Here is a 12,570-nt window from a genome sequence, read left to right on the forward strand (position 1 = left end):
GCGAGGCTTGAAACAAAAAGAACTTAAGAGCCACAAGCAAACCTTAAAAACTTCCTGACATGAAAGTTTAAAAGTGATCCGAGGGAGGCGAAGCGTTGCCTAGCAACCGCCCACCTCTAACATGGGTTACGCCACAAATCTCGGTCGCTGCCAGAAATACGAATATTTATTGTTTCATGCCAATTTCTATGTTACTTATTTTGCAGACGATAGCATTAAGAGATATGTATTGATGAAAACCTGCATTAGATAATATTTAAAAAAATGCCTTCCCGTTTTTTCTTTTAGTAAAGGCTATACGTACGTACGTTACTGTATATCGATGAGTTGATCATAATAGAGCTCTGATCTTTAATATTGTTTTATGGGTTCTGTATCAGCCTTAAGTTGATATATAGAGACTTTGAAAATGCACGTATTAATATGTATACCTATTCGTTAATTCTATTTGTGGTTTAAGCGCTAAAAACAGTATTTTCCTATTCGCGGCGCAAATGTTTGATTTATAAGGTCATCGATCTAATGTGTATAAAAATTATACATATTTTCATAAGATTAGTCCATGCTTTTGGAGGCCAACCAACTATCGCGTTGTTTAAGTTTGAGACAATGTCAATGGACAGTCTTTAGTGTGTTATTTTCCAATTATAATATTATTTTATTTATATTTGCATCAATTTGATCTTTATTTTCCTATTATGAAGTATACGAGTTGATCCAGGTCGTAAGCTATACAAAGTTTCATTCAAATACAACTAGTGATTTCAGTGAGATACACAGACAAATAATATAATAAATAGCGTATGAACCCCTCGTTCGTCGCGGTATATATTAATTGAATGTATAGATGCGCTCTTGTATGCGAATAAATAAAATACCCTAAATAAATAAAAGAACGAGAACTAGAAACGGCAAATTACTTTACTAAACTGCACTATAAAATCCGAGGCGACGTTAACTAGCTCCAATTTACGTCACACATACAAGACAAAAGGAATGTCCTGAGCGGTGAAGTCAATTAGCATGCAAATGTAAGAAAACGACCATTAGGGATGCCTTACGTACGGACCACGCAGCCCCCGATGTATTGATCATACGATCCCTCACACGCTTACATACGCCCGTCTCTTTTTAACTTCCCCACAACAGATCGCTATAAACATAAATATTTAAGTATTAAAACGACTTTTGTCTAAATCGTTTATCAGCAAAATAATATCTTATACTAAGAGCCGTAAAAATATTTTCTGAATGGCTGCTGTAGTAGGCGTTTAAGCTGTTTTCCCTGCAAGGAAACCCCTTGTTGTGCCAGTAAATTCTGTTCCTATCTTTAAAGGAATAAAGATCTATTTCAGCGATGAGTTAAGAGAAAATGAATCGTATATCGTAATTTCAGAGGTTATTATCGATGAGAGAAGTAACGAACTGTTTTCAGTTGTTGACAAGTTTAAGTTTTGTAGAATCTACCTATCGTTTGTAAATAGCATCGTGAATTTTGTTATTGACATTATGTAATAAATTTGGTTGTGATCATTTTGGGTATTTAGCTATACGACTATTAAGTTTGTGGGGTATTTATGTTGCATTAGAATTTAGGAAAATCGTTTTATAGAAGAGCCTTTACAAGTTAGCCTTATTATGTATGTACAATACTACCAGTTCTGCTATAGCCGAACAATAATGTTTGGCAACGTATTTCAAATCTAGAACTTAAGTGTATTCGTGTAGCAATATAGATGTAGCATTATAGGACCAAACATTTGGTCTTTGTTTATTGGCAAATATTACAGACACGTTATCTACACATGAAGTAAACTTGCAAATAACCTTAACTAAAATATTTGCTTATATTTTTAGAGCGAACCAAGTGGGCTTGCCTTACGCCAATATTTGCCGTATTGTATCTTAAGTAACTAAAAACTAATAACTGATAGAATAGGACTTCTACATAGCTGTATATGGAAAAATATAAAATACTAGTTGTCGTCCGCGGCTTGATATGAGTTTAACGGAAAAGAAATAAAAGTTTGATTAGTAAGATTCATAATATGAAGGCTGTGCTTACATTTTAAAATGATTTTTTTAAAAACTCATTCATGTAAAGGAATATAAAAATTGAATACAACCGAAACGACAATAAATAGTACTTACAAAATATCGCAGACAAAATTACTAGCGAGACCGCCTCAGCAAGACGAATATGTGAAATTAGATTATCTGTCGCTATTCGAATATGTTGATTCGCCGTTTCATACCCCTATCACATAAGAAATCTTTGGATGTTTCCACACGTTCATACATTTATCTTTTTTTATATTTTATTTCTCTTTAGTAATATTTAATACATTTATCCGAATCAATAGCTTAAGTATTGATATAATGGCACGAATCCCGAGGTCCTGGGTTCAAACAACAGGTTAAACCGATAAAAAAATATTAGGTGTTTCTGTCGAATATTTTTAATAAGAATCGGAGCTTGGCAGTTGGAAGTGTTTACACTTCCGTGCCTCGAAAAGCAAGTAAAACCGTCGGTCCTGTGCCTGAATTATTTCTGATCGTGTCGGATTTGCCCTCTTATAGGATTATAAAAAGAGAAGGAATAAAGAGTGCACTTGTGTTTGTGAACTAAATATAACGTAGTTGCCTGGGGCTACGTGTTTAGACATAGGTTCCTACCTATATGCAAATACACATGCGAATTAATAGGCATTAGCTCTGTTTGAAATATTAAGCATTCCTTACATCGGCAATACGCAACCAACCTGGTTAACTAAGATATTGTATCCCTCGTTCTTGTAGTTACACTGGCTCACTCATCCTTCAAGCCGGAACACAACAATACAAAGTTTCGCAGTTTGACGGTAAAATATCAGATGAGAGGGTGGTACTTACCCAGATGGACTTGTTAACTACCAACACTCGATACACTGCTATGGTGAATTGTATTAGGTCACATTCGGTGGTCACTTATATTTTAATCGAAGGTCGTAGTTACAAGTTCTGTCAAGCAGTGCTGAGTTATTATAATAGCAGTGCCGAATTAATGTTATAAGAAAAGCATAATAAGGAAAATTACATCCAAGGAGGATTTAAATTCGCCACTTGTATATCTACAAGAACAGATGCATATTAAACGAAGGATAAATAAGCCTCATAGTCTTCGTTGGGCGAACACAGGTTAGCCCAACAGCCTTGAGGCTACTTTGTGTTTATATTTCATACCGTGCTTAGCGATGCAGGTAATGTGCATATTCATTCGGGTAAAAAGACACCATTGTGCCAACTGGCAATGAAACAATAAGGTCCAAGTGTACTGCTTACTACACTAAAAATCAAATATATAATCATTTTTATATTCTCTAGTTCAAATCTCTTAATTGACTAGGCAATATTAACCCGATTTTCAAAAAAATATTTTAGGAATAAATCATAAAAAGTAAAGCGCAGTGTTCTACAAATTGTTTGATATTCAATTATTTTAGGTATTGGTAATGCCATCTATTGAGAGGAGAGAACATCACGTTAGATGTGAGTAAAAGACGGCTGAAAGTCATGCGCTGAAAATTAAAGAACTCTTCAATCTAATTTATACTTTATGCTAAGGTATCAAAGTACATTTTAAATTCAATTGTCTGCGCTTGCGCCGTAACATTGATTTCCAGTGGCATTTGACAGACGCACTGTTATTGAAAAGGGGTCAACGTTGAAGAAATATTATTTGTTATCGAAAATAAACGAAGGCCCCTAGTAATGTGAAAGAAATGAGAACTGAAGGTAAGAAATACGTCTATTAATTTAAAACCCATAATAATTAAAACTGAGCTTTAGAAAATTTACAAGGTTTTTGTACAATATTATATTTCCTTTAAAAAATCTAGTATTTTTCAAGTATTGTAGTTAAACTGAGCTCATTTATATTTACCTTGCAACTGTTTTGTTAATAACGATACATGTGCCTGAAATACTCGATATAACAATTATACATCTATCAATAAAATTTTAAATAAATATTTCTGTTAATTAAAATGCGAATAGTGACTATTTCTCGCTCTATGTGCGAAATGTAACCAGAGCTTTGTGACGAATAAAGGAATTCGTGATCCGAGTATAGTATGCATTGTAATCGCATAGGATTAGGGTGTTATCGAGTGATAATATGGTGGGCTGGCGGCCGACTTTTATGTGCGAGACACACGAACGTTTACAAAGAGAAACATTTTTCAACTATTGCACTGATTAAAATTAAAATGTTTATTTTTATTTAGGTTGGTATCAAGGTATCATGAAATATTTATATAGGTTGGTATCATATTCAGAAATCACAAAAATGTTACCATTTACATAGACGTATTTATTTGCTTAATGATTAATTATTTTCCTTATAATATCCTTTATTCACAACGATATAAATTCGACACAAATTTAATTTATTCCAATAGATATCTTATACAAAAGAGAATCCTTGTGTTAAGAACTATCTAGATTCTTTATCGTTGTTTTTAAATTAGTCTTATGAATAATTCTATTAAACATTTTTATTCGTAGTTCTTCATAGCCGTGTGTGTCGAATGTCAACGCTTGTGACGGACACCGTGACATACGGAGCGCACTTGTCACCGCGAGCGCATAATTTGTCCTCCATTACGGCTTCATTTTATACACTATACTCTATAATAAAGTAGGGTCCGATTAAAGACCAGTCTCGTCTTTCTGCAGAACAACTGTTCAATTTGGTCGAGGGGACGAAAATAAATTATTCATTCGATGTATTGAAAGTAAATTGTAATATATTTTTTGAAAGGGTACTCTTAAGACACCTGTTTGTTGTTTACTGAATTTACAGAAATATTATAGAACTGATTTATATCGTTTTATGCTTATTCAGTAGTTAATGCACTTGTTAGATTTTTTATAGAGACTTAATACATTATGCCAGGATATTTTAAGAATAATTTCTATTTTTTTATTATTTTATTATATTTTAAGGTTATAAGACAATAAAAGATTATATATATGAAACACAAATATTTATTTAGCCATTATAATAGCTGTAGTAATCTTAATATTGTATCAATTAATAATTACAATAAAACCAATTACCTTAATCAAAATGTACTTTATTCAAGTAGGCTTTTACAAGCACTTTTGAATCGTAATTTTACAAACTATTTAAAGTAAAGCTACCACCGGTTCGGAATGTATATTCTACCCAGAAGAGCCGGCAAGAAACTCAGTAGTTACTCTTTTTCAATATCCAAAAATACAGACATGTTAGTTAAATACAATTATACTAACTTTGTATATATAATACTAACTTTGTATATTGATAATTGCAAAAACACAATTCATATATATATTCATCAATAATTTAACAAGCAATAACAATTATACTATATCACAAAATTATATCGTACCTTAAATGTTAGCAGCAACTTGCTGGTCCAGGATCAAAGTGAAAAGTAAAAAGTCGTATGTACCGAGCTTCTATCACTTATATAAGCCTCACTTCAAATCACGTGACTCACACTAATGAACAGAAAAGTCAAAGTACCCTCTTATTTAATATCAATGATATCAATTCAAAAATAACTTAAATTAAATTATTGTTATTACAGAATTGATTAAAACATACAATACATAGTGTAAGCCTTGTTTGTAATTGTCTAATTATTTATTTATTTCTTACTTAATTTGACACACTCAAAAAAACAACGACTCTGTTGACGAGGATTGGGTAGGCTTATGAGATTTTTATTGAGATTCAACGTCGACTCTTGTGTGATGTACAGTGTAATTTTTTCATTCCCTGCCATCTTTTAAAATCTCGCTATTGAATATATGATGATAAAAGGAACGGTCAGACAAAAATTAAAAATAGACGGTTTTTCTTTTGATATTTTCAAAAATGATACAAAATAATTTATCCAGTGGCTTGTTATTATGCTATCTGTTTATAATAAACGCTTTAACAACTTTATTAATAGATAATCACTACGCCAAAGAAAATGGTAGCAGAAAGTAATAAATATCAAATAAATCATAGATTTTTTGCTTCATTTTCTGGACGCTGACAAATGTAATAGCCGGGGTACTTGTGAAATGAGGTGTGAATATTGCATCTCCGCGGGATGTATTCTACCCCGTGGACTGAGGCCCCAGGGGGGTGGGTCCCATCTGTCCATCACCCCTACCCTTTATACTCCGTAACAGTGCCCCTCAATTATACAGGTATAAGCTCCGATCTTGAATGTTGCTTTGTCAATTTATTTATCAATTGTCAAATTAATTGAGGACGTGTGGCGTTAGTTTTTGTATGTTTATCGTAATCGTATATTAACAAGGATTTATTTTATATATAATATTGATTGAGGATATTAATTATGATTACTGATTATGTGATTACCAAAGACATCTACTTGGGAAATTAAATATTTCACGTAAAATTAATTGCAACCAAATATTATAACCAGCTTGTAATATAGTATTAATTTCGGAATAATGTACTTCATTGCATCCCAAGTAAATATTTACATTGAATACAAATATAACAAAATATATGGAAGAGCGATGTTTTTCACGCAACCTTAAGACAGGAAATGGTCTAATGGTCTACAAGTACAGACAGCATAGTATTCTTATTGCTATCATATATAATTTTTTATCGCCATCATCATGATAAGGGTTCAGGATTCTGCCGAAACCGAAAGAGCCCGAAATAGAAGAATTATTTAAAAAAAAAAAACACTATAATTTCAGCGTTTCTCATATTGATGTTAAATGGGCTAGCATCTTCCATGCGTCGGGGACCGCATCACCCGCACGGCCAACTACCAGTGGAACAGAAGCACCACCACTACAAGCCGAAATCTTCGGAGTCACTCACTAGGGACTCGCAACTGTTACACGATACTAAGTAATAGTAATTTCATTTATTTTGTAAATAAAAACAAATTATTATAATGAATTATGTATTTGTTAATCATATCTAAAGTGTCTCGTGTAATGATTTATGTTATTTGTTTCAGACATCTAGAGGAAGATAATATGGTGTTAACTCCAGAAGCCTTAGCCAAGATGTCACCGGAAGAATTAGAATTTCATTATTTTTCAGCTCACGATTATGATCGAAATTCTAAGCTGGATGGATTGGAAATGTTAAAGGTAACGGGATTATAAATATTAGAAGCATATCAAAGAAAGGTTTAACTGTAAATAAATAACATGACAAGCTAAGGTATTCAAATATTCACATATTCAAATATGTTGAGAAATAGTCTTGAATTAAAGTTCAACCTTTTGGATGGTAAGTCCTGATATAAATAATATAAATAGAAATACCCCAGAACAAGAATTGAATGAGTTCATACAAGCTAATAGACAGTCAATAATCAAATTTAAGTCGGTATAACTTTGACAGTCTACATAAAATAAATAGTACTAGCATATATTATATTATCGAACGAGATTGTTATACGATGTATATGCCACCTCCTTGATGAGAAAAGTAGAATTTTCGAGAATACTACTGCTGTGTATTTTATTGTGGCTGTTATGATATATTCTTGTATACATATTATATAACTTGTTTCATAACCTCAGTACGGTACAGTAATACTGAGTAAATATCCAGCTGCTGGATCTAGTTCTCTTCTGTTGTTTAGGATCAATACATGTGTTGAATGATGTATTTATTCCACTACATTGTAATACGGTATATTAATGAATATACATATGAGAGAAATTAATTCGTCAATTTTAGGCTTTATTAGTTGTTCCACGATTATATCTCCAACACTCAACAAATTAAAAAGATTTATTTTATTATTTTACAATTATTATATTTATATTTTTAGGCAGTATATCATACATTAGAACATGAAGCTCCCGATACTGACAATGATGACTCTATAGAACCGGAATCGAATAAGATTAATATCTACATTGGTTCGTAAATGTCTTATTTTAAGTAATTAAAATATGAATTAAAATAGAAGAATTAATTCAATTAAGAACTGCATTCGAAAGCATAAGTAATATAAAATGTCTTTGAATATATACGTATATATGTATGTATATGTTTTTGAACAATATATTGTTTTACAGCTCTTGTAGATAAGACGTTGGAATCAGATGACGGCGACAGGGATGGATATATTTCATACTTAGAGTATCGTGCGGCTCGTCAAAACAGTTCAGCTGACAGAACTCCAAGAGTTATAGTATCTGGGAACTCGCAGTCTTAACTTTGTAAGTAGAATGCATTCAGTCATCAGAATTCCTAAAATTTAGCATTGTGATACTGCCTGATAATTAGCACATGAAGGTGCAAAGAGAAAACATAAATGCAAATCATAGAAGAGATTCATCAAGGCACGGAAAATACGACTTTTGACATTTAACTAAGGGGAAAATATTGAATATTTTTAGTATATATGACATGGGCGTACTATGAGACGGTATACAATAATAGCAATCTGTTTTAATACCCTGAAAGTCGTCATTAATTAATTTTGAGATTTTTTAGCTCGACGAAATAAAACGGAACAAATTAAGTAAATGCCGATTTTTATTCAAACTAAATCAAATGGAGATCATCATCGTATCAACATCGAAAATATTATTTTAATTATTTATATTTATTCATTTATATGAATTATTCGTTGGCATTGAAAATAAAGTTCAAGGATATAGCGACAATTTAATATATGACTATATTTGAAACATACACTTGACGTATTTAAGGATTCTTAAAATAAAATTCATTTTCAGAGATTAAAATTTTTTGCAGATCTAAAGCTATAAAATAGTGCTATGCGCACTGGTAGCGCGTCTGACAAGGCAGCCCGCGTTCGCCCCATGTTGCAGCCTCTTTAATTCCGTTCGAAATGTCCTCGTAGGGCTCCAGGTCGATGCTGTTACTGTAATATATAAAACGAAATGAATTAAAGTAATTTTAAAAATATATATATATTTTTTAACTATAATGGTATTCATTACAACAATAAAAAACTATATAGCAGGATACCAAAGAAAAAAAATATTTTGCCCTCGGTATAGAATATATTACACAAATAATAATTTTATACATTACTTATTGGAGTTACAAACTTAGGTAGCCCATAGAAATACTATTTGCTATATGAAAGTTGATACTTATTACTATAGTTGTGTACCATTGATAAAGATGTATGACTAATGTGTGTGAATTCTTAATGTTAATAGTTCTACGTCCAAACATATATACCCTTGAAACAATTTAGTTCCCTGCAACAACAGTTCGGCGCCAGAAGCGTAGAGCGCTGCTTGATGTGGCTTCTGACAAGATAAGCGGTAGAGACAGCCGTAATCCTGGCTCTGTTGTCCGGTGAGGTAGCTCAGGTACAACATAATTTCATCTTCAGTTAGATAGTTGGCATTTTTGTTTTCTATGCAAAATTAATAAAAAACATAATAACAACTTCAATAATATTAAGAATTTCATATATTAATTATCTGCAAAACCAGATTTTCATCCTATTTTCAATATATCATATTGAAAATGAGATAAAATGATGTCGTCAATCATTATCACATTATGGGATTTTAATTGAATGCAAGATACTAAAACAAATGCTTGTTATAGTAAAATAAAAGTTACTAATGTTCGCCCACCGCCTGAAATTTGACTATGATGAAGAAAACACATGAATGAAAATTATATACTTCAAACATTTTGTTTTCTACAACAATTTTCATTTGTTTTAATTGAGAACACTAAATCCTACCCTTTTTACCTACAAATACTATAATAAACAAAGAAAATAGTTTGAAACACACATATTACGTGTTACAGATATTATCATAGAAATAAAAGTATGTCGGTAAACCTCTACGTATTTAAATATGTAGAGGTTTTTATTGTATCGTGCACAGCTTTTAGTTATTATTCATTATTCTTATTTTAAAGCAGTTGGTCATTTAGGTGGTAAAGACCGCTGACGGGCAGATAATCCTTCTTAAATAGGATTACATTTAGGATACCCGATGGACATGACAAACGCATCACGAGCTATTGGATTTACTGTAAGTACCCTCAGTGACCATTAGTGAAAAAAAAAACAGTAGTCACAATAGTTTGAAGGAAAATGGAACGAGTTGTAACGAAATAGTTCTCAAATTGCAGTCACAAATTGTTACGAATGGGAAAGAAAAATGTTGAGATTTCAAGGTGTCACGCGTTGGCAGATGCAGTGTTTCGAGAAGCGATGTACTACCGTTTTGCGGTATTTCCCCTTCATTAAGCCATTATGTGAGAGTAATTAAAAAAACGGCAAATTTTGTGAAATTATGTTTTCATGATCTAATAATTATTTTTTTAAATATAGCAAATTTCTTCTTCCTTCCTCTTTATAATCCTCACTTAACGATAAACTGATATTTAAACTATATCGAATCGTATAAATATATCACGAAACTCTTCTTCAAAAATCGAGAACAAAAAATATAAAAATAATTAAAATCAAAATAACCAATTTTAACAATAAATTAACGGTTAATAATTACCGTCCAAGCTTCTTCCATAATGATTTCCTTTCCAAGCACCGGCTCCGAAGAAACCAGCCGCTAGTATCAATGCTTTGAGCACGATCAGTATCACCAGGTTAGTTAGGTTCAGACTAAGAACCTAAAAATGAATGGATTTAACGAATTGAAAACATATTAAGACTATTTTATTACAAGATTTATACTAGAAGATTTTTCTCTAAATTCAAAGTCGTTCATCGCATTGTCATTAGTCATAGCAGATATTACTATTTTTTTTTAAATTGGTAAAAATACATTTCAATGACAAAGTAAAGTATGAGCCTGTAAGTGTCCCACTGCTGGGCAAGCGACGTTTCTCGTTAAGAGTAGGTATCGAGCTTATTCTACTATGGAACACCCTTATATATCTGAAATTTCATATGATACACGCCGTGTTCCTTTATTTTTACCACCAAGCACTAAACACACAAATGAAGTTCATGAAAATTCAGCAATCTAGCATTTTTTGTTTAATTATACATAATAAATAGCTCAAAGAGTTCTGTACCATAATTTTTTATACTTTAATAATATTTTTACCAATATTATGAATAAAAAAGTTAAAAAAACCGTCTTATTTCCTGTTATAGTTTGTTCACAAATTAAAAAAATAATTTGGCAGATACCTATTTGTGTTGGTAGTAAACAATCTGTCTTACTTACTCAAACAAATCTTCTTTCTTAGAGCAGTATAATTTATTTACTTTTAAGAATGATTCATACAGTACTTCGAAAAAGATACCATTAAATTTTTAATGACTCACCTTTATAGTTTTGTTGAATTTTATCTCTGTCAAGCGTCATTGGAATGCGTGCAATTTGAAATTTTAAGTGCGATACGAACCTGCGACATGCAGTCAAAACCAACCTGGCTACTCCCCGTGGATCTGGCAATGAAGTCCTTAGCCAGGCTTGACACAACTTGACCTCCGGTCCCGCTTAGGAAGTTTCCAGCCGTATCAAGGAACGAAGATCTTGCGTAATTGGATGTATCGTTAGCATCAATGTCGTATCTATCGGCTGCGCTTTGACTCTTGAAATTTGATGCAGTCTCTTTGGGCAAAAAGGCGCTCGAATCGTAGTTCTTTGGATACATCTTCTTCGCATATTGCGGCGATGAGTAAGCTCCGGAATGTTCCGTGGAAGCGGCAATAGGGATCAGCAGTAGTAAGTAGATAGCAACCATTTTGGGAGGCCGACGGAAGACAACTGTAAGGAAACAGGTAGCGTTCTTGTGCATTTTGCGTCGGTCTTTGTATTTCGCTATTTTATCTCTTCCAACTCTCTTTTGTTTATTGCACGCACGATGACATCCCTTAATGGACCTATTGTTGTTGCGCTTAAGAGGTAGTTCTTTTTATCGTAAGAAAAATTCTATGAAATATTTCAATATGATGTTTGCTCTATAAGATTATTAGATATGTTTTAAGAATTAGTCAAAGTCTTTCTTAACTGAATAGACCAGACTAGTCTATTAATAGTGATTTAAAAGCCTATTCTTTAGTTTTCTTGATTGTCAACGTTTTTTTAGTAATTTGTTTCACATGTTAGAGAATATTGACGCTGCAGTTACTCCTTAAAATATTATATAGGATTTAATTAATTATATATAAGCTCATTATTATAGGAAGGCACTAATGACGACATGTCGATCTTGTCCGTCATAGTTTCTTGTAATAGCAAAGTTATTTTGGTAATAATGCTATGACATAATATTAAATTTCTTTGATATGAATTCTACAGTTCTGAACCATTATGCAATATTTATACAATGTCATGTCCGTTACATAATTGATGGTTTGGAAGAACCTTTTTTAGCCAATGGCCAGCCACTGTGGAAAAATCTGTACCATCTTTTTTTATTCCTTGTTTTTGTCTTAGTGTGCAATAAAGTATCTTTAATCTGTATCAGTACTAAGTATACGAATACACAGTTACCCAGATATATAATGACGTATAATTTGATTTGATGCCACATTAAGTTTTAATTAAAGATGAATTAATATT

General features: G+C 32.1%; 2 protein-coding genes across 2 annotated transcripts; one reads left to right on the plus strand and one right to left on the minus strand.

The window, feature by feature from the left end:
• Nucleotides 1-3,645: 3,645 nt before the first annotated feature.
• LOC113399657 (multiple coagulation factor deficiency protein 2 homolog) lies at nucleotides 3,646-8,249 on the plus strand. The gene is made up of 5 exons (XM_026638836.2): nucleotides 3,646-3,774; nucleotides 6,757-6,913; nucleotides 7,026-7,161; nucleotides 7,854-7,944; nucleotides 8,104-8,249. The coding sequence occupies exons 1-5, from the start codon at nucleotides 3,762-3,764 to the stop codon at nucleotides 8,241-8,243; spliced, it is 537 nt and encodes a 178-aa protein (XP_026494621.2). The 5' UTR covers nucleotides 3,646-3,761; the 3' UTR covers nucleotides 8,244-8,249.
• Nucleotides 8,250-8,752: 503 nt separating this feature from the next.
• Nucleotides 8,753-11,769, minus strand: LOC113399656 (uncharacterized). Its single transcript, XM_026638835.2, has 4 exons — nucleotides 11,432-11,769; nucleotides 10,543-10,663; nucleotides 9,245-9,425; nucleotides 8,753-8,918 (listed from the first exon to the last, which is right to left on the minus strand). Exons 1-4 carry the CDS (start codon nucleotides 11,747-11,749, stop codon nucleotides 8,810-8,812), a joined length of 729 nt encoding a protein of 242 aa, XP_026494620.1. The 5' UTR covers nucleotides 11,750-11,769; the 3' UTR covers nucleotides 8,753-8,809.
• Nucleotides 11,770-12,570: the final 801 nt, after the last annotated feature.

Source organism: Vanessa tameamea, chromosome 15 (assembly GCF_037043105.1).
Source record: "Vanessa tameamea isolate UH-Manoa-2023 chromosome 15, ilVanTame1 primary haplotype, whole genome shotgun sequence".
Lineage (NCBI taxonomy): Eukaryota > Metazoa > Arthropoda > Insecta > Lepidoptera > Nymphalidae > Vanessa > Vanessa tameamea.